Below are 22,042 nucleotides of genomic sequence, written 5' to 3'. Positions count from 1 at the left end.
GTAAGGAGCAAGTCATCCTAGGGCCACCTGAAGGGGAGCGGAGTTGAAATCGATGCAGGCAGACGGCGGGCACGGGCGAAGGAAGCCCCCCCCCCCCCAGCACTCTTTGATTCCACAAGAGCTTTGGTCCTGTGCCCCAGCTGCAAACTAAAGAGCCAGCCGGGCGAAATGGGCGTTGCTTCTAAGCAGAGCCATGGCGGGCTGCGCCAAGGTGGGAGGCACGATGGAGGGGGGCTAAGGGGAGGGAACCCAGGTTCGAAGGGCGGACACGGGGTGGCGTCTGATGCTCCATAAAGGAACAGCGCTCCCCGCCAGGCGTGCTGCAGCCACCAGCTGTGAACAGCGAGATGACGATTGTGTGCCACCAGGGCCCGGTGCTAGCAGGTAGCGCCACTTTGGCTACCTTGGGATCCTTGATCCTGTACTCAGGGACACCTGGCAGGTACGGGAAACACAGCCAGAGTGCATCGTCGGGAGTTTCCCTCCTGCCTGCACGAATCGCCTGGTTCCTGCAGGAGCTTCCCTCCTTCGTGGTGTCAGTAGGGATGCTCGTTTGGCAGCCCCGCTCCCTCTTCGGACAGCCCGGGAATGTGCTGCTGGGTCTCTTCTCCGCACATTACTTCCACAGGTTAGCGTTTTTCTCTGCAGAGCGCAGCGCCAGGCTGGGCTCCACGTCGAGGGGTAGCATGCTCAATGGGGAGAAGCTCGGAGTGAGGCAGACTTTGAGTGCCAGACGGGCCCCCAGCTTCAGGCTGAACTTCCCAGAGTTGGGGCTGCTCCGGCGGGTCAGGAGCAGCCTTCACTGTCCCTTGAACGCCCTTCAGATACTCCAAACTGTCTGGCAGTGCTGGAGAGGAAGTGGCAGCGGCCAGAGTGGGTTGGGAAAGCTGGGGAGCCCAGGCTGGAAAGGAGCTATTGGCCAGGGCGCGTCCCTCTCCAGCCATTCACCTTGCCAAGGGCCTGCTCAGTCTGGAGACCTCACCTTTTTGTTGTAGAGCTAGGTCAGATTGGTTCAGGGATTTGGCGAGGTGAGGTCTCTGGAACTCTCTGAAGTTCTTCTATCGGTTTAGTCTTTGTGTGAATGAAGACGGAGGAGGACAGAGTCCAGCCCGGACTTCACAGATGAGGATAGAGTGGGGTTTCTGCTTAGACCCCACCTCGCAAAAACCGCGCTCACCGCCAGTTGCTGTGCCCACCTTTCCAGGTCCTTCAGGACTTAAAAGGTGAGCGACCCAAAGCTAACGGAGAGCGCAAATATTCTCGATGAGTAACTTCGAGTTCAGATTTTTGCCTTTCTCGCGCGGGAGGAAAGACAGGAAGGCGATCAAAGAGAGACTGAGAGTCCAAGGATTGTTCAGCCTCCAACCGAGACGACCAGGGGGAAGGGCATAGCAGAAGCGCCTGCGATGCCCGTTTAGCGTCGGTTGTCTTGTTTGGCTTCACTGTAAACATACAAGAAGTCCTTGGTACGCCCACTGTGCAGTAAAAGAAACGGGGACTGAGAAAGGTTGTGGAGGGGAAGGAAAGTGACCCCGCTGGTGCCTGGCAGGGTTCCCAGCTCATTTCCGCCGAACAACTTCAGTTCAAGCCCCGCCCCCTTTCAAGACAGGTAGCTATTCCCTGCAGCTAAACAGCAGGGGCCACGGGGAGAAAAAGGCTGCCAAAGGCTAGCTATGCTGATCTGAGCGGGGGGGGGGGGGGGCAGATCAAGTCGATTTAGGTAAGTTAGATTTAAAAAAAAAATCTGCCCTGTGGGAAGTCCAAGGACCACCCACCTCCATCCAGGTCTAGTAAGGTGAGCATCCAAACTGGGGGACTTGACTGAGGGAGGGGGAGGGAAATGGGAGGCGGTGGCGGGGAAGAGACAGAAATCTTTAATAAATAAATAAATAAATAAATAAATGCAAACATGAAAAAATTCTGTGGGAGACTAAGAGTTTTCTCTTAAGGAACACCTCATTTCCAGGAAAGAAGGGGCCAGACGTATAAATTTAAACTTAGTGATCTTGCAGGGTCAACGGAATTCTCATTCATTTAGTAAAGATAAGTACTGGCAAGTAGGAATACATTAATGCTTGTCCAATAAATATTTTCCAAGAGCCTGTTGTGGACGGGATCCCAGGGTAACTGTCACTTTATTTTATGGAGGTGTACAGAAAGAAGGATGTTGGGTGCAGGAGATAAAAGACAAGCATTTGATTTTGCTTGCTGGGAATAGACATTTGACAAGGAAATATGACTGTATGGACATTTATTATCTTCAGATTTATTTATGGTCAACATTAACCTCCCCTGCCAGGGATTTTTGAGACAAGGTTTAATATGTAACTCTGACTGGCTTGGAACTCACAAAGAAGATCCCCTGGTCTCTGCCTCTAGAATGTTGAGATAGCTTGGATCTAAACAATATTTTTATGAGTCCGTTTCATATAGAAAAATGATGAATATTTTCTGACAATCCTATAAACGTTTTTTTTTTTTTTTTTTTTTTTTTTTTTTTTTTTTTTTTTTTTTTTTTTAGACAGGGTTACTCTGTAGCTTTGGAGCTTCTCCTGGAACTAGCTCTTGTAGACCAGGCTGGCCTTGAACTCATAGAGATCCTCCTGCCTCTGCCCACCAAGTGTTGGGATTAAAGGTGTGTACCACCACTGCCCGGCTAGTTTTTAGATTATTTTAAACCCCAAAGGTGTTTTGTGCAACAAAATATGACCAGTATCCTCTAAAACAAACAAAGAAGTAATTGCCCATAAAACAATTAAGTACATGTTGTCCATCATCTTCAGAGGAACTTTAAATGAATCAGGGATTCAATCTGTCTGAGAGAAATTTGCCTCCTGAAAACACAGCTCTGAGTGACTTGTTGCTCAGTCACCAGGATATGATATTTGTGGACCTTCCCACCTGTGTTTCAACTCTTCCTCTGAGACTCCTGAGCCCTTCCTGTGCTGTTGTTTTGGGTGCTTCTTAGATGTTAGACTGTGCCTAAGACTCTATGTGATGTAGGTACTAATCCTTACACCAACCAGTTAGATAGGGATTCCAATCACCTCCATTTTGCATATGGGAAATTGGAACCAACAGCAGACTATGCTAAGTTACCCCAGTGCCTGGGCAGTCTGAAGACTCGGAGTCGATACCTGGGCGCTTGGATCCCATCTTGGGCTCTCACCACAGTGACAGGCTGTTCAAACCTGTTTTTCCTTTTTAAAAGTCATAGGTTTAACACTGTTACTGTTTTAGTCACACAAGGTAACCCATGTCTGCTAAAGCAAAAACTGGAATTTAAAAGAATATAAATATACTTTTAATATGTAATTCATGAATCAAAACACGTCTGTCATTCTTTTTAGATGTTAACAGATTTTCACACATCCTTCTTATATCAAATACATAAATTTTGTTCTACCTGAATAACATTTTAAGGCTTTCAAAAAATTAATCTTTGTGTGTGTGTTTCTTGGAATGCATTCTCCAGGTTATTTGGGCCAAGAACTTGTGAGCAATTCTGTCTCTACCTCCATCTTAAGGTAGGACTTCTGGATTACAGATTGTATGACACTGGCCTTTATGTGGGTTCTTAAGACCCAAACTCAGGGTGTCAGGCTTATGTTGCAAGCATTTTTACCAGCAGGGTCTGCTAACATTTTATGATATGTATCTCCCCACGTTAGTGCACACTCTTTGGACATATCTTTTCCCTGTCTGCTTTGGATTTAGTCTCATGTAAGAAGGCATGATTTACCTACCTCCCCTCTGACAGCTGTCAATCAATTTGACTGATAGGTTAGATGAAAAGGTACCGTGCACTTTTTGGTACCCAATTCAGTTCAGAAGGTAGCATTTGCTTCGCGTTTGCCTAGAATTTGTGAGGCTCTGAAAAAAAGTAAAGATTAGAATGCTGTGAAGATTCTTTAGGCTCCTGGTATAAACATTCCCGGAGGATTTAGGATCCATTGGCTTGGAAACAAGAATGAATTAAGTCAGCAGCATCAGGTTGTCTTGCTACAACAGAGGATAAGATGGGGGACTAGTTCTGAGGAAGACGAAAGGCATAGGTTTGGCTCACGTTCTTTTAAAGTGTTCATTGGGGACCGTTCAGTGCAGCAAGCTATTCTATGGGGCGGGGGGGGGGGTTGTTAAATCTGAGTCCACTTCCCTCAGCACAAGGATAACACACTAGACTAAGTCCCAAAGGACAAGCTGTTTTCTCCTTTTGTACCATCTCTTTACACGCTGTGCTCTTAGAGAAAAGTGTTGGTATACAGCTGGCACCCACCTCAAATGTGTCAAATGCAGGAATGAACTCGACCGTTGATGACAGACGGCATTGTGGGAGTGCTGGCAATCACTTAGGAATCAATATCGCTGAAGCTGCAAGGCCAGGTCAGCTCATTTTCAGAGTCTATTGTGGTGAATTGTTTAGCCATGTGGAAATGACTGCTGCCTAACTCCACTGAGTTGATTGCAGACAGTTATCTCACCTCCTGCTGACCTCCGCTCCAGTCCTGGAAGTGCTCTTTGTCCGTATTCTTTTTCCGATATTCTCTGTCCCAAGAGCACTTGGTCTCCTACATTGCAGCCATCACTGTCACTTAAGTACCTGGCATAGATGGTATCTTTTTAGAGATTTGCAAGTGACATCAATAATAATAAAGTGACCTTAAAAAATTTCTCCCCTCAGAAGGTTAGAAGAGCTGGATATGGTGGTGAACGCCTTTAATCCTAGCATTCGGGAGGCAGGGGCTGGAGGGTCTATGTGTGTTTGAGGCCATTAGGGCCTGGTCTTTATGGGGAGTTCAGGCCAGCCAGGGCTGCAGAATCAGACCGTTGTCTCAACAAAACAAGACAACAAAAACAAAGATTTTAAAAAAAAAAACCCAGGTTAGATGGTATTGGACTGTGAGAGTCACACTGGAGTCTTAGGACTTCTAAGAGATGCTAAACTATTTCCCAGTCGGCGAAGTAAGAGGATGGCTTTAATAGAAAGTGCTTGTTGCTTTCTCCAAGAACTCTCCTGCAGCCCAAATTCTTCCATACCACTTAGGATTCAGACTAGGCTTCATTTCTGGCAAGAAACTGTGACTAAACCCTTAAGAAAACAATGAGTGGTATAGGTTTACATTCAGTGCCCTGGGGAGTCTATGGTAAAGTTTGATTAAATTCTATAGCAAGGCATTGGGTGTGTTTTACAAAGCATGTGCTATATTTAATCAGAGACTTGGTAGCAAACATGGCTGTCTGACAATTCTCAGGCTCCAGGTCCTTTATGTGGATGCCTGTCAGAGAGAGCATCCGTCCTGAAGTTTTCCTTTTTAAAGGGATGACATCATAAGCACATCCGAAGGACTGTATGGTTGTCTACCAAAATGTAAACACACCATGGAGTTCTTGACCATATATAACTTTTACACATGGCAGAAAGGGCCAACTCCTTGCTGGCATTAAATCTAACTTAGGGCACAGAAAAAGAACAAGCAAAAACAAGCAAACAGGGATCCAAATGTGTGCTGTGTGTCCAGGTGATGGGTACCGAGTTACATGACAAAGAAGAGGAGTGGGTGGGGCTTGAACTCCTGACCTCTACTAGAGTTTTGAATGTCCCTAGGGCTTGGCAAGTCCTACAGGAAACAAAATGAGCTACACTGTTCTGGGTGCTTGCCTTCAGGGGAGAAGCAGGCGAGGGCCATTAGTGCATGCTTGCCACTGTTTCCCGGTGGACACTTGGGTGGTAGCAATATCAACAAGGAAGAGATGAGGGGGCAATGTGAACAGAGGGGGCAAAGGTGTATGTCACTGACATACTGGGATCCTGGGACCTGTCCATGTTTGAGTGCCCATGAGACAGGGCAGATTGTGGATGGGTTTTGAGTGGGGGGTGTGTCCCCAAACAGCTCCACTGTTGCCTCCCAGACAGGACGAGGAATTGATAGAGACAGATCACCACCCTTCCTACAGACAAAGCTGGTTTAGGGGACAGTGAGAAAATATGATCTTCTAACACCTTGTCTTCAAACTGGCTCGTACACGTTGCTGGACAACTGGAGGGTTTCCTCAGGTGTGTTTACTTTGAGAAGATGGAAAGGCTGAAATGTGTGCATTTTTTGAGAGCTCTTGTTCTCACACTGGCCCATTGAGTAAATCACTTTTCCTCCACTGAGGAGGAATGAGCTGAGGACAGTTGGAGATGGGGGCATGCATTTTTTTCTTTTTTCATTTCTTCTTCTTCTTCTTCTTCTTCTTCTTCTTCTTCTTCTTCTTCTTCTTCTTCTTCTTCTTCTTCTTCTTCTTCTTCTTCTTCCTCCTCCTCCTCCTCCTCCTCCTCCTCCTCCTCCTCCTCCTCCTCCTCCTCCTCCTCCTCTTCTCCTCAGAATCCACCAGTTTTCTCTCTTAGGAGTTTTGCCAGGATGCGGCAACTTGCTTCTGGAACCTGGGATTCTCCCCACCCTGCTGTTGACTCTGTAGATCAGTCGGGGAGCCTCAGTCCAACTCAAGCTGCTTCAGAAGTTTCTGTCCTCAACCCAGAAGCCTCTAATGACCCTCAGCCCAACACAGGAGCTCTAAAATTTAAAAACCTCTGAATTGGGTCCAACAGTGCAATTTGCCTTCCATTTGGTTATGGAAACAGGGAGAAGGGGGAGGGGAAGCCAATATTTATTGGGCTCTGGGTGTTCTGGGCATTATTCTAATGATTTACACGGGTCATCTCATTTTGTTCTTGCTTGTGCTATTCCTCGGTGAGTGCATGTCGAGCTGTGGTGGGTGAGTGGATTGGAGCAGTGTGTGAAGGCAAGCGCTTGAGCTGATCCCCTAACGATGATGGCGCATCTCTGGATTTGTGAGTGGAAATGGGATACCCTGTCATGAAAGGGGCTCATCTGGTGACCCCTGATTTAGAACCATCCTGCACCCTATACACGCAGTCTTGGACTGTCTCCCCACTTTTTAATTCTTAACATCCTCTGCATCTACCGGTTGATCCTATTACCAAGGTCTGAAGTCAGGCTCTGGGCCATTTTCAAAACTGGTCCATTATATTTGATCCATGTTGCTGGCTCTTCATTACAAAATGGTGTGTTTTTGGCTTTCTTATTTTTTTCTTCTTCTATTAACTGTCTGAAGATCCTTTTCAGTGGAGAGGGTTTTGCCTCTCCACTTCTACCGTCTTCTTTTTACAATACAGGTGGCTGTGCTTCTGCACTTCCAGCCTTGTCTGTTCTGTGCCTCCATTTCTTGGGGAAGCTGCTTTACATGCCCAAAGCTACACATTTAATGAACAAATCTAAATAGCGGTCTATCCGATTGTCTTCTTTTTTTAAATAACTTATTTATTTTTATTTTATGTGCATTGGTGTTTTGCCTGCATGTATGTCTGTGTGAGGGTGTTAGGTCTTGGAGTTACAGATGGTTGTGTGCTGCCACGTGGGTGCTGGGAATTTGAGCCCATTCAAGTTGAACCCGGGTCCTCTGGGAGAGCAGTCAGTGCTCTTAACCGCTGAGCCATCTCTCCAGCCCTTCAATTGTCTTCTTATTAAACTTCAAGGTTATTTATATACTTGAACAGACATATTTTGCCAGGTAGGCATTTTTCTTTCATCTTGTAATTTTTCCTTTTCTTTAACTCGCTGTCTTCTGCAAAGCAGAGGCATTTAACTCAGCTGCTCTAGTTTATCCATTTATCTGTGCTTTTGTTGTCATAGGAAGCCTTTGCTCAACCTTTGGTAAAAAGGGTGCTCTCTTGTGCTTCCTTCTTGAAGGTGTACAGCTTTGGGTTTTGTATTTGGGCCTATGATTCAGTTAGAGCTACTGCTATCTCTAGCATTACAATATGAATCAAAAGTCCTTCTGCATATGGACAGCCTGTTGTTCTAGTACTACTTACTAAAATACATTCTTCTCTTCTAATAATTTATTTTACACCTTTTTTAATGAAAAAATTACACAGATACATATTTTACCCAAGAAAATAGCTGAATGCTCAATAAGAACATGAAAAGATTCTCATCATGAGCTAGCAAGAAAAATGCAAATTAAACTATGATATCATTAGGAACCTAATAAGTGGGCTAAAGGAACATGTAGCCATATGTAGCTCTCATACATTGCTGATTGAAACGTAAAATGATAAGTTCCTTGGGAAGTATTTTGACAGTGTTTGAAAAAGCTGAACACCGAAAGAATTTTAAAAAGTAAGTGTTTACATTCTCTTCGGTTCATGATATTTCATTTCTGGATATCCCCTGCTCACAGTAAAAGCGCATGTTCATAGACTGACTTGCGTGGAGATATTTGCAATGGCTCTTTTGCTGGTAGCTCTAAACTGGAAATAATACAAACGTTAGTCAGTAGGCGAAAGTAATAAACTGTGGTATAAATATACAACAAACCGTTTTCCAGAAATAATATGAATGGAATATTGGCACATGTTACGGTATGGAAAAAGGGTAAAATAATTCTAAGAAAAAGGAACCAAGCCAAAATGAATGCGCGCTTTCTCATTCCAGTTCTATAAAGTCCTAATAGCATGTGATGACATAAGGGATAGCCCGTGGTTTGCTGAAGGTCCAGAGGACATGAAGGATCTCTTGGTGGCGATGGCCATGGCTGGGTTTGATGTGATGTGGTGTCATGGATATGCGCACACCTAAAGCATCAGATCATACACTTTAAGTCTGTTCCATTCAGTTTCATAGTACATAGTCCTAAATCTGTCCTTAAAAAGAGCATTGGAAATCCTGTGTGTATGGCTGTGGGTCCCTGAGAATTATTCAAGTTTTCTATAAAAATATTCTGGTAATTTAACAGGATCGGAAAAGTAATTCATTTTTGGGGGTGCATGTAGAAGGAGCAGTGGGCCACGTTCCTGCTGTCCAGCTCCCGGCTGCCTGGCTAGCTTATGCCCCAAAATAACAAGACACAAATTGTATTCTTTTAAACACTGCCTGGCCCATTCTATCTAGCCTCTTAAGAGCATTCTGTTCTGTCTACTCCACCCACCTAAGGGCTGGCCTATCAAATGGGCCAAGGCAGTTTCTTTATTAACCAATGAAAGTAACTCCTCCATCAGGTGCAGAGAGAGATAGACAGGAGAGAGAGAGAGAGAGAGAGAGAGAGAGAGAGAGAGAGAGAGAGAAGAAAGAGAGAGGAGAGACAAAGAGGAGAGAGGGAAGAGAAAGAGGAGAGAGAAAGAGAGACAGACACACACACACACACACACACAGAGAGAGAGAGAGAGAGAGAGAGAGAGAGAGAGAGAGAGAGAGAGAGAGAGAGTAAAATCTGAACTCAAGGGAAATGTTCAGAGGAGATTCCCTAAAAGGAAAAAAATAAAAGGTTACATGTTTACAAGTTTAAAGCTAGAGACACCTGGAAAAAAAGCAACCTCCACCCGAGGACTTGCCTCCATCAATTGCTCTGTGGGGCTTTTTAAAATGGCTAACTGATGCAAGAGGGTCCAGCCCACTGTGGGCAACTCCATCCCTAGGCGGAGTAGGCAAACAGAGCAAGCAGGCCAGTAAACAGTAAGCATCATTGTTTTCTGTTTTAGATCCCTGCCGTGAGTTCTTGTCTTGGCTTCCCTTGATAGATTATAAACTATAAGTCAAATAGACCTTTCCCCTCCTAACTGTAGTTTTCATCCATAGAAGTTTAAATTTTTAGAAAATCTTTTATGGCTTGGCTTAATTTCAAGAACACATGGAATGTAGTTATAATAGCCATTTGAATGTCATAGCTTTTCACATGCCTGCGACATTTCCTTTTTAGCTTTCTTTCTTTCTCTGTGAATGCATATGCATGTGGAAGTCAAAGGATGACTTGTGGGAGCAGTTTCTTTCCTCCACCATATGGGTCCCAGGGATTGGACCCAGGTCATCAGGCTCAATGGCAAGTTCCTCAACTCACTGAGACACTCCTGACTCTTCTATGTCTTTCTTTATCGCTGTCAATGGAAAGATCATTGGCCTGGGAGACAGGCCTAGGATCATGTCAGTGGGGGGAGGGGTATTACCTTGATTGCCTTCATTGAGAAGGGAAGGCCTGCCCCCTGTTGGTGGCATTATTCCCTAGGCAGCGGACCCTGGATTGTATACATGAAGAAAATAATCTGAGCGCTAGCGTGCATACATTTATTGCTAACTGTTTCTGTGGCTTCCTTGCTCTGATGTCCTGAGACCTGGAACCAGGAGTTCAACAAAGCCCCTCTCCATTAAGGAGTGTTTGGAGAGAGTGTGTTATCACAGAGCAGGATAATAACAATAGAACAATTTGTTCTATTGTTGCATATAATTTGTCTTGCTTATTTCCAGTCTGAAGGATAAACCCAGGTCCCATTACTCCAAATTTACTAGAAGCAGAAGTATCTCCAATGGGGTCTATAATTTATCTTTGCCAATTTGACCGTCTTCAGTACTAACTGACTTGTGGGTTTGTGTGATCCCTGCTTATACTTATAACATATCTAACCCATTGTTTGTGTTTCTTCCTCCCTTCCCCCTTCTCTCACTCCTTTCTTCCCTCCCTTCCCTTTTTTTTATTTCTTTCCTCTTGAGGCAGGGTTTCTCTGTGTAACCCTGACTGTCCTGGAACTTTCTCTGTAGACCAGGCTGGCCTTGAAGTCAGAGAGTCACCTGCCTCTGCTTCCCAAGTGTGGGGATTAAAGGCATGGCTGGGCTATTGTTTGTCTTTCTAAACTGCATCAGTTTTCCCAGGTATCTGTTATGTTCCATTTAATCCCTTTCTTTCCTTAAAAAAATTGTTTAGTGTGTGTGTGTTCAGGTACTTACACAATCCACAAGATCAGGGGGCAGGTCTCCTGGAGCTGGAGTTATAAGCAGTCATGAACCACTTGATGTGGGTTTGGAGAACCCATACTGAGTCCTCTGGAAGACTTAACCACTGAGAAATCTCTCCAACCCCTTAATTCTATTTCTTCATCCACTCTTACTTTTGGTGTGCAAGGACCTTTGGGTCCCATGTTGATGTCTCTCAATTTATGTACAGACAACGGAAGACTGATGACTTCCTTTACATGACTCCTGTACCTTTGTAGATGTGAGTGACAATGTGATTACAGGGCCACAGAGTGGGGAACAGAGAGTGGGAGACACCAGCAATGCTAGTGACAGACATGCCTGAAGCTTTCACCCAACAAAGTCACAGAAATTGCAATATGCTTTTTCTTATTCGTTTTTTTTTTTGTCTAAGTAAACAATGGAATGGAGATAGATCTATAAAGGAGCTACCCTGAGGTGGATCCAACTTTGAAGGCTGTGCCCTTTTGCCAGGGTAATAGTTTTTCTTTGTAGTTTTTATTGGTGTGTTCAGTATACATGTTGACACACTTTATAAAGACCTTTCATTTAATTATATCATGTCCTTTGACCATGTTCAATCCCATTCTTCCCTCTAATCCCCTCACTACCTCCTTCTGGCTCTCTTTCTTCCCCGCAGACAGTCTTTCTACCCTCCCCTCATGTATAGTGTATGTGTATGTATATGAATTGTATGCATCTATGTACAATCTAGGATCCACATATGAGAGAAAGCAAGTAATTTGTTGTTCTGAGTCTGGTTTCTTCTGTTTAATGTTTCCGTCTCCAATTGCGTTCCCTTTCCTGCGAGTGCCGCAATTCCTTCCGTTCTTCTTCAGGCCTGAACAAAACTCCATTGTGAATATAATGGGCCACATTTTAAAAGTTTGTTCATCACCGACAGACACAAGGCTGGTTCAACAGTGAACAGTGCTTCAGTAAACATAGGTGAACGGTGTCTTTAGTTTGTAGAATGTGTTGCAGTATTCCTCTGACTGTATTCCCAAGAGTGATGTAGATGGATCATATGATGTTCTATTTTTAGTTTTTTTAAAGGAACTTCCATATTTATTTCCATAGTGACGTCACCACTTTGCACTCTCTTCGGCAGTGAATAAGAACTCTCGGAGTTTTCCTTTCTCTGCATTCTTGTTTGCGCATTTAAAATTTTTATTTGACATGCATGTGTGCTTTGCCTGTGTGGATGTCTGTATCCCACTTGCATGTGTGGTGCCTGCAGAAGAGGGAATCTGAACCCTTAGGACTGGAGTTACAGATGGTTGTGACTCCATGTGGTTTCAGTGAATTAAACCCAAACCTTCTGCAAGAGCTGCCAGTGTGCTCAACCATTGTGTTAGTCAGGGTTATTATGGCTGCGATGAAACGCTGTGATCAAAGCAACTTGGGGAGGACTGGCTTTACTTGCATATGCTTCCATATCACTGGTCATTGTTGACAGGCATCAGGATAAGAACTCAAACAGGGCAGGACCCTGGGAGGTGGGAGCTGATGCAGAGGCCATGGAGGGGTGCTGCTTACTGGCTTGTTCCTCATGACTTGTTCAGCCTGCTTTCTTACAGAACCCAGGACCACCAGCCCAGGGATGGCACCTCCCACCATGGGCTGGGCCACCCCCCATCAAATCACTAATTAAGAAAACACACTACAGGCCTGCCTACAGCCCCATCTTAGGGAGGCATTTCCTTACTTGGGGCTCCCTCCTCTCAGATGACTTTAGCTTGTGTCAGGTTGACACAGAACTCTGTGGCACAACCATGGAGTCATTTTCTTGAAAAAAAAATTTTTGAGTTGTGTGGGTATGTGTGTGTACGTTCCTGTGCGTGGATGCAGCAGACATGTGCACACCAATGTTACTTATGTAGAAGTCAGAGGACCACCTTGCGCATTGGTCATTGCCTTCTTTTATTGCTTGAGACTGGGTCTTTATTGTTTTTCCTCTTTATACAGCAGGCTAGAATATTCCATCCCTGTCTGCCATCTCCCCATAGGTCACTAGGATTACAAACCCTGGAGCTCCAGCCTTCTGCTTTTATGAGAGTTCTGGGGAGTTGGCTCATGTTTTCATGCTTGTGTGGCCAACAGTGGTACCCACTGTGCCATCTTCTCAAGCCTAAGAATTGCATGCTATAGTGTACTGGCCTCTGTCTCATTTTTTTTTCTTTCAATTTGAGATCTTCTTAGTACTTGGAATGGTGAGTGATTTTCAACTGGGACATATGAATCTCGCTAAAATCTACTTTGGTGTGTGTGTATGTGTGTGTGCATGTGTGTGTGCATGTGTGTATATGTGTGTTTGCGTGTGTGTGGGTATGTGTGTGTTGGTGTTTGTGTACGTGTGTGTTGGTGTATGTGTTATATATGTGTATATGTGTGTGTATGTGTGTGTGCATGTGTGTGTGTACATGCATATATGTGTGTGTTGGTATATGTTGGAGACTGAGCCCAGGGTTTAGGCATGCTAAGCATGTGCTCATCTGCTGAGCTGTGCCTTCTGTTTTCACTAGCGTCTCCTTACACTGTTCCAGCTAAGGATGTGGGAGCATCACCATATTGCTGCCTGGTGTGGGCACAAGTCCAGGTTACCTGAAAGTGAAAACCCCTCCTTACAGTTGCCAGGGTTCATACTTGCCCTCCACTGGTTGGAGACTTTGTATTTCCTTTCTCCTCCTAAGTTGTCTCTCCTGACTGTGGGGAGCAAGAGTGAGCAGCCTCACTTTGGTTGGGAAGTGGGGAACAGCCCTGCTCTTCACTAAGCCTTCTCTAAACAGCACCTGGACCAGAAGGAGGATTAGGGTCCAGGGACAGACTACCCACAGATCTCACATTGCACTGAGAGGCTATGGGAACACTTAAAGTGCTGGCTCCTCTTAATGCTCTCTGACAACTTGACAGGGCTTAAAGTGCTTTTCCCAGCTCAGGGGTGGGGTGGGGGAGTTTTTCTGAAATTTTTTGGTGGGTGGGAGTGGGGATACATTTTCCCCTTGTGGTAAAGCACCCATTTCCTATGAGTTTCTATTTTGCCAGGCTATTTTGTTCCTGGTCTCAGGAGAGGGAGGTGGAGAGGGGTGGGGAGAGGGAAAGGGAGGATTTCCATTGTGTTTTGTGTCTCTGCGTGTTCTGCCTCATCTTTGTTAGCGCCATCAGCTCTAGCTCTTGAAAGAGGAGGCAAAAAGAAAACTCGAGGAGCTCAATGTCACCTTGTTCTTCAGGTCTCTAAGTCTTTGCTGGGCGCCTTTCTTCTGCCACCACTCAGAATCCTCCCACTCTTGTTTTAAGAACAATGACCACCAACTTAGTCGTGCGCAGCAAGAAGACTAGGTGAAAAGTACGCGTGGCTCAGCATCCTGTAAGTGGAAGTTCTGATCCATCTGCAGGGGGATAGAATTTCAAGATCTGTGTACTGAATGTCATCCATTTACAGCAGGTGACAGACCAACATCCATTTCGTATCTAGTCCAGGCTCACTGTGTGCCAGGTACCACAGGTACAATAGTAAACAGGATAGATAACATCACACTCCTTAGGAATTTTACATTTTTTAAATGGAAAATAATTTTTATGCAGTATACACTGATTACAATTTCCATTTCCTTATCTTTTCCTAGATCCTCCCCAACATCCCACCTTCAAATGCCACGCCTTCTTTCTCTCTCTCTTGAGAAACGGGCAAATGAAACAAACAAGAATAAAACAAAATGAACATGGATCTAATCTACATGGGAAGTAGAAAAAGACAAGATCTCCTGAGGAAATTGGGAGCATGGGAACCTTAGGAGAGGGTTTCAGGGGAGGGGAGAGGCAGGGAGGGGAGCAGAGAAAAATGTGGAGCTCAATAAAAATCAATAAAAAATGCTAAAGAAACAAAAAAAGGAAAAAAAGAGAAACTCACCCAAGTCCATAGGGGTGGACATACAAAAAAGAAAAAAGAAACAAAGGAAGAGCAAGCAACACACACATCATAAAGACAGAAAATAGTAAACCATAACATACAAGCAAAAGACCAGTAAGGTAAAAAAAAAAATCCCAAACAAAGCAATAAGAGACAAAAAAAAATCTTGGCAAATACCTTGGAGTTTGTTTTGTGTTTGCCATCTACTGTTGGGCATAGGTCTGGCCTTCAGTGTGGTTTATATATCCACTGGGACTCCCTCGGAGACACTAATTTTTCCTTTCTGTAAGACACTGTTTCCTTGATATTATCCTTCCTTCTTGGTTCCTACAAGCTTTCTTAAACTTAGGGCTTAATTGGGTTTGCCAAGTGGAGAAGAGACCATAGTGGAAGGAGTGTGGACTTCAAGCCAGGAGGATTTTACAAAGCTGTTCAGCAAAATGTTAATGGTGACGTGAGCTCAAAGAGGTGTAGTTGGTGAGATGGGGCTGCATTCTGGAAGTAAGGTTCTAAGATACAGATGACAGAATTTGCTAGCAGATTTACAGGAAGTAGAGGGAGGTAGGGGGAAAGGGATGGAGAGAGAATTTTAGACAAGAATTGGGAGACTTAACTAGGAATTTCCTGGGATGAGGAAGCCTTGAGGAAGTGTAGGTTTGAGGTGACTGGGGAATCCAGACTCTCATTTGGGTGTGTTAAAACTGAACTCTCCAGGACATAATGGCGGGAAACATCTAGCAGGGAGCTGCCTATGAGCCTGAGTGATTGACGGAGTGGGTAACCGTCGTCGTTTACTTTCCACCTGTAGGACAGCACTACACACTTGGACATTTGGAAAGAGTGTGAGCTTTAGCCCTCACAGTTCTGGAGGCTGGGAGATTCAGTAGTAAGGTGCTGGCACCTGGTGAGGGTCTTCTTGTAGTATTTTCATGTGTTGGAGTTTAGAAAGGCAAGAACAAGCAGCCACTCCCATAAACCCTTCACTAGAGGAATCTCCGTCCATCCATTCACTAGTGTAGAGCCCTCAAGACCCACACACCTCTCCAAAGACCTCACCTTCCAATGCTGTTGCATGGAGACTAAGGCTGAAAGATAATCAGACCATAGTGACACTATTTAATATTTGAGGTGTTATCACATCGATAGGGGTGGTTAATAAAGTAGAAAAAAGTCTGAGACCTGGGACATCAATATGTGCAGGACAAAGGATTGAGGAGAAGCCCTCAAAGTAAAATAAGGATAAATCAACAAAGCAGAAGAACCAAGGGAGTGTGGTGTGCTTGCTGGAACTGTTTCCATGAGATGGGAGTGACTGATTTGTCCAGTTTGAAGAGGGCTGAAAATCTGATCTTGGTCTGGAAATGTGGTATTGGGTGACCTTGCCAAGGCTTGTTTTTATGGGGAAGGAGGTAAATAGATGAGAAAAACATCATAGAGATGGAAAGTATGGGCCACTCTTTGGAAGAGTTTTGCTGTGAAAGAAACCAGGGAAGTGGGATAGTGAACGAAAGAAGATGTAGGGCCGCTGTGTAGGACAGCTAAATGTGATGCTGGGAGCTTTGTACATATTTGCAGAATTTGAATTTATTTTGATTGGCAGTGAAGTCTAAAATTTCATATAGTGGAGAGTCTTCAATTGGCTTGATAATCTTAGCAATAGTACTTTTATTTGAAGAAGATTTAGTTAAATATGAGTTGGTTTGGGTTTAATTTGGGTCTGCAATTTCAGTTAACTCTTTCCAATGAGAGTGTCTCCCACCCCACACTAGACTGAACATTTACTTAACAATGACAGAAAGCTGTACATTTAGAAAATACTTATCAGTCTCCATCTGAATGTGCATAAAAGAATTAAAATTTACAGTAGAAATGTAGGAAGGAATTAAAGAGACTTGATCCCATAGCATGGAATAGCCATAGAGTATAGTAGGGCATAGGATGCTGTCTTAGTGTCTTCTGTTGCTGTGACAACACTATTCAGGCTGGAGAGATGGTTCAGGGACTAAGAGCACTCACTGGCTGTTGGGTTCAATTCCCAGCACCCACATGGCAGCTCACAACCATAGATAACTCTAGCTCTAGAGGATCTAATGTCCATTTCTGGCCTCTGTGGGTACTGCATGCACATGGTGCACATACATACATACATACACACACATTCATATATGTAAAATAATACTAAAAGTTTTAGGTAAAATACTCTGACAAAGTAATTTAAGGGAGAAGGGGTTGCTTTATCCTGACTCATAGTTCTAGGGTACAGTCCATCACAGTGAGGATGTCAGGGCGGCAGGAGCTTGAAGTAGCTGGTCATATCATTCACAGAATCAGGAAACTGAGAATAGCAAGTGCACTCATACTAATAGTGCTTCTCTCTCTCTCTCTCTCTCTCTCTCTCTCTCTCTCTCTCTCTCTCTCTCCTTTATATAGTCTGGGATTCTCAGCTCAGGGAATGGTCCTGACCACAATTAAGATGAACCTTCCCACATCAATTAATGTCGGCAAGATAGTTTCTCACAGGCATGTCAAAGGACCATCTTCCAGGGGGCATCTAGATTCTTGTCTGGCTGATAAACCATCACAAACCTGAAGGGGAAACTTGCCTCGACTGTTTGGTATTGATTTGCAGTCTTGTGAGCCAGTTAACTCTTTAACTCTTTCCCTTCTATTTATTTATTTATTTAATCTTCTCTTCTATGCTGAGCTACATTTTTTTTGATTGCTTCCAACTTCCCTGGGCAGAGTCATTTGTATCCTAAGAGCCTTATTTGTTCCCTAGGACTTCTGGCTTCCCACCCATTCTCTATATTTACCAAATTTCTCACTGGGAAACCTGGTGGAATATATTTTCCAGTTTTCTCTATGGTTGTGTGGGGGCAAAGGAACAAGGATGGGAATAATACACACACTTCTATCCTGAAACTTGATTGTCAATAAACTCACAGAGTCTTCCACATTCTTTTGTTTTTGTTCACTTACACGCCTAAGACCACCTGGAAGAGCCTGATCCCAAATGGCTGCACACCAAAGCCTCACTGCTGTACCCCAACTGTGCTGTGGTCTGAGTAACAGGAGCTCCTAGCGTTTCGCACCTCTGACACTTCGTTACTGTAGACAGCCTACTCTGACATGTCCCTTTAGTTAGGAAGCAAAGATTATTGATTCAGGAGGCCATGAGTTGGGTTGGAAACATGGTTTACTTCGAAGGTATTGTGAACTGAGTATTTGAACTCATTTGGTCTCATTGGGGACATTGTTGAAACGGACAAGACTATACTGTTAGGAGCCAAACAGTTATTTTTTGAAATGACTTTCTGTTGGCCTTCTAGACCCTTTCCACCTGAGAACTTAACCTACTTTTAATTTAATCTACCTTTAGAGCCCTGAAGCTCTCAAGAATGGGAGTCTGTGGAGAAATGAGTGCTCAACACTAATCTTGTTAAATAATTTTTCTTGAATCATTGTATTTAATTTTCATGATAATCCTATAGTTATGACTCACCTCCGCTTGCAGACAAGACGTTTGCCCAGGATCTGTTATGGAGAAGTCAAATCCATCAAGTCAGAACGTCACCTCCAAGGAGTACTTGCTTTCTCCATGTGATTTTCACTCTGCCCAGAAGGAAAGCGAGTCAAGTGGACTTGCAGAAATACTTTGGTGTCAGAGCTGCAGGCTCCTCTTATTTCTTTTGCATTTTGAAGGACATGGGAGGCCAAGGTGGTGATTTTATTTATAGAAGTGAGTGTGTTCACTGTTATAATTGAATGGAAAGAGGGCTCCTTAGTGGCCTGCATCCGAACGTGCTGTTAGGTACTAGGGCATCAGGAGGCAGCCTATAGTTTCAAGAGAGCTGATCCTAGAAACAAACCCTTCTTTCCTCTGCAGCTCTGAACACAGAATTCAAGATCCTACGACCCAGCACCTGGCTAGGGACTGGACCATGAAGTGGACAGGTTCGGAAAGGCAGAGAGAAGTTTCTGTGTCCTCCCAGGGTTGGTGGTATTTGCCAAGAGAGCCAAGACATAAGATTTGTGGACCCGCGAGACTACCTGGCTGTTTAAGTCTATAAAATTTGACTTGGATATAGAGCAACAAGTGTGTATAACCTTTTGTCAGTCATGCTACAGTTTAAATATCTATCTACATAGATTATTTAAATGTTTTTTTGTGATGCTAGAGATAGTAATCTCTTGATTGAGATTGCTTGTACTATATGCTTAGATTACCAAGTTTGACCTCACAGCGATCTTGAGATATGACAGGGAAAGAATAAGACTCCATTTCTAGGGAAAGCAAAACTGGTCCAAGTTTTCTGACTTCAAACCCAGTGCTTTTGTTAGGCGAGCTTCTGGGATTTGAAGCTAGAAGTTCTGTCTAAAGGGTAACTGTGATTCATATCCTAGTCTCCAGACTTTGTCTGCTCTGTATTATCTGCAGATGGTCTGATGAAAGGCATATGTGTGTGTGTGCGCGCACACACGCGTGCATGTGTTTATGTGTGGTTGCATACATGCATGTGTGTGGGTGCATGGGTGCATGTGTTCATGTGTGGTTGCATGTATGTGTGTGTGTGTGCGAGTGAGTGTATAAGTGAATATGAAATGTATAAAGTCAAGTAACAATTGTATTGGTTCACCTTCTGTTGCTAGAAAAAAATACCTGAGATTCTATCATGTATAAAAGATAGAAGTTTCTTAAGCTTTCAGAGCTAGGGCCTGGGAAGTTCAGGAACATGACACTGGCATCTGTGTCATGTGTTTGAAACTGCATCCCTCAGGTTCATATGTTGATGGTATTTTGGTGATGGGACTTGGTGAGAGCATCCTTTCTGCACAAAAACGTGGCAGTAGGCATCACATAGCAAGACCAGACACATGTACTACACAGCAAACTCACTCCTTCAATAGCCTATTAATCCACGGGTAGATCAATCACATTCCTTAGGCTCCATCTCCCAAACATCATCAATATATGAACCAGAGGGATGCAGGTTCCAACACATGAAATTCAGCTCCAATGCCCGGGATTTTCAGACACATTTCTGGTTCTGTGATGAATGTGGCTCACAGGTCCTTTTAAGAGAGCCACAATAAGCTTAAGCACCTGGATGCTTGATGTGGGAAGTCCTTCTGTATATGTGTTGCTTTTATTGGTTAATGCATCAAAAAGCTGGTTGGACCCAGGACAGGACAGAATAGAGCTAGGCAGGAACACTAAACTGAATGCTGGGAGAAAGAAGGTAAATTCAGAGAGATGCCATGTAGCCGCCGAAAGAGACAGATGCTTGAATCTGCCTAGTAAACTGTGAGCCTCGTGGCAATACATAGAATAATAGAAATGAGTTAATTTCCAATATAAGAGTTAGTTAATGAGAAACCTAAGCTAATAGGCCAAGCAGTGTTGCAATTAATATAGTTTCTGTGTGCTTATTTTGGGTCTGGGTGCCTGGGGAATGAACAAATGAGCAGCCTCAGATGCTTGAATAAATAAACATGTAATTAGGCCTTGATTGACATAACAGATCTTGGGCTTACTTAACTGCAGTGATGAGCCTACCACTCATTCACATATAACAGCATGTTTTATTTTTTGGAAATATCAAAGGAGTCATCAACAAGTTTACTGTAGGTAATTGAATCTAACAAAAGACCTTTATTTGTTTAATTTAATTGATCTTTTAAATGGGTATATGGTGTATGTGTGTGCCCAGGTATATATGGGTTGCACTCTTGGAGCTGGCTCTTCGTGGGTGTCAGGGAACCAAACACGGGCTTTTATGCGTGTGCAGCAAGCACTCACTGACTGAGCCATCTTCTCAGACCTAGAAAACCTAGATCTTGTTGCTACTCCATCAGTTGGATCTATAATTATGAGCATGTTATTCTAACTTCCTTAGGCTCTGGCTTTCCCGTGTGTAAAATAACAGGAATTTGATCTGAAGATTTTTGCCTCTGAAAATCCATCATTCTATCTCCTTGGCCTTAAACTCAGGGTGCTACCCTAGACATCACGGAATGTGTGCTATGTCCCTAACTCTGTAGTCAAACCTCACCTGCACATCTCTTCAAACAAACATGTTGAATATCACTTTCTCTTCTGCTACATTTCTGGCACCTAAATATTTTTTCAACCAGGAAAAAAAATTAAATGTAACTGATAGGCTAGAGAGACGTATGCAAAAGCACTGGCTATGAGAGTCGGAGGACCTGAGTTGGATCTTAGACCCCAGGAAAAGGTGGAAGAAGGAAACTGACTCCCCACGTTGTGTTCTTATCACCAGGTATGGTGCCATGCACCTGCTCCTCTCCCACATCACACACAGAAAGAAAGACCGACAGGCGGATAGACAGGCAGGCAGTCAGACACACACAGAGACAGACAGACAGACACACATGCCACACACACACACGCACACACACACATGTAAATTAAAACAAAAACTCTAATGGATGTGGTCCATTTCCTCCCTGAATAACATCTTGAGTCTAGTCATTCATTCCTTCTTGAACTTCCAGGTCAATGCCATCTGCTCTTTTTTTTTTTTTTTTTTTGGTTTTTCGAGACAGGGTTTCTCTGTAGCTTTGGAGCCTGTCCTGGAACTAGCTCTCATAGACCAGGCTGGCCTCGAACTCCCAGAGATCTGCCTGCCTCTGCCTCCCGAGTGCTGGGATTAAAGGCGTGCGCCACCACTCTTTATTTTAAGAATTGCACCTAATAGTTAACCAGTGTATTTTTCTCATACTGTATTGTTATGGAGTTCCCTTTTAAGCGCTATTTCCTGTCTTGAAAACATTTCTTGGAGGATACTTTGGGGCTTATTTAAAGTCATTCTGTTATGGCAATTCCACTTTACCCAGTGTGTGTTGTTCAATGTTATTTACTCAAGATGTTTGCATATTTGTTGGACTTCTTGGGTGTCTAATTAACTTGGCGCAGAGTCATTTCTCCTGAGGAATATCTATGCCATGTGAGCTAGGCCAGGGATAAAGAGCAAGTCCCTGTCAGTGTCCTCTTGTGAACTTAAGATGAAAACCACAAGCATCACAAAACAGTGCCCCCCCCCCCACCCCCAGCCACTGTAATCCGGGCATCAGGGAGGTATGCAGCTCTGGGGAGAGGAGTGGATAGATTGCGACATGTTAGCTGGGAGAATGGATGTTCAAGGGTGACCAGTTAGAATGTGATTGCTTTTATTACTGCCATTCTAGTGGGGCTTCAGTAAACCTTTGATGAGACAGCCTAGATCCCAGGTGACTTGAGCTGTTCTCCACACCAGAGGCTGTGGGTCTTGGGACTTCTTTTCAAGCAAGAGAAGAATTAATA

General features: G+C 44.0%; 1 protein-coding gene across 2 annotated transcripts in view; it reads left to right on the top strand.

The window, feature by feature from the left end:
• Positions 1 to 332: 332 nt before the first annotated feature.
• Srd5a2 (steroid 5 alpha-reductase 2) overlaps positions 333 to 22,042 on the top strand; it is a 40,932-nt gene continuing 19,222 nt past the window's right edge. The window contains exon 1 of one of the 2 annotated variants that reach the window (XM_050162945.1): positions 333 to 442. In XM_050162945.1, the coding sequence (XP_050018902.1) occupies positions 348 to 442 (95 nt within the window). In that variant the 5' untranslated portion in view covers positions 333 to 347. Of the gene's footprint in view, positions 629 to 22,042 lie in introns of both variants that reach the window. The other variant, XM_050162944.1, reaches the window with a different exon arrangement.

The sequence above is a fragment of the Alexandromys fortis genome, unplaced genomic scaffold (genome assembly GCF_014885135.2).
Source record: "Alexandromys fortis isolate MF-2015 unplaced genomic scaffold, M_Fortis_MF-2015_v1.1 scaffold_148, whole genome shotgun sequence".
In the NCBI taxonomy this organism is placed as follows: domain Eukaryota; kingdom Metazoa; phylum Chordata; class Mammalia; order Rodentia; family Cricetidae; genus Alexandromys; species Alexandromys fortis.
The sequence above is the reverse complement of the archived record's forward strand: the minus strand, read 5'-3'. Positions and strand labels throughout refer to the sequence as shown.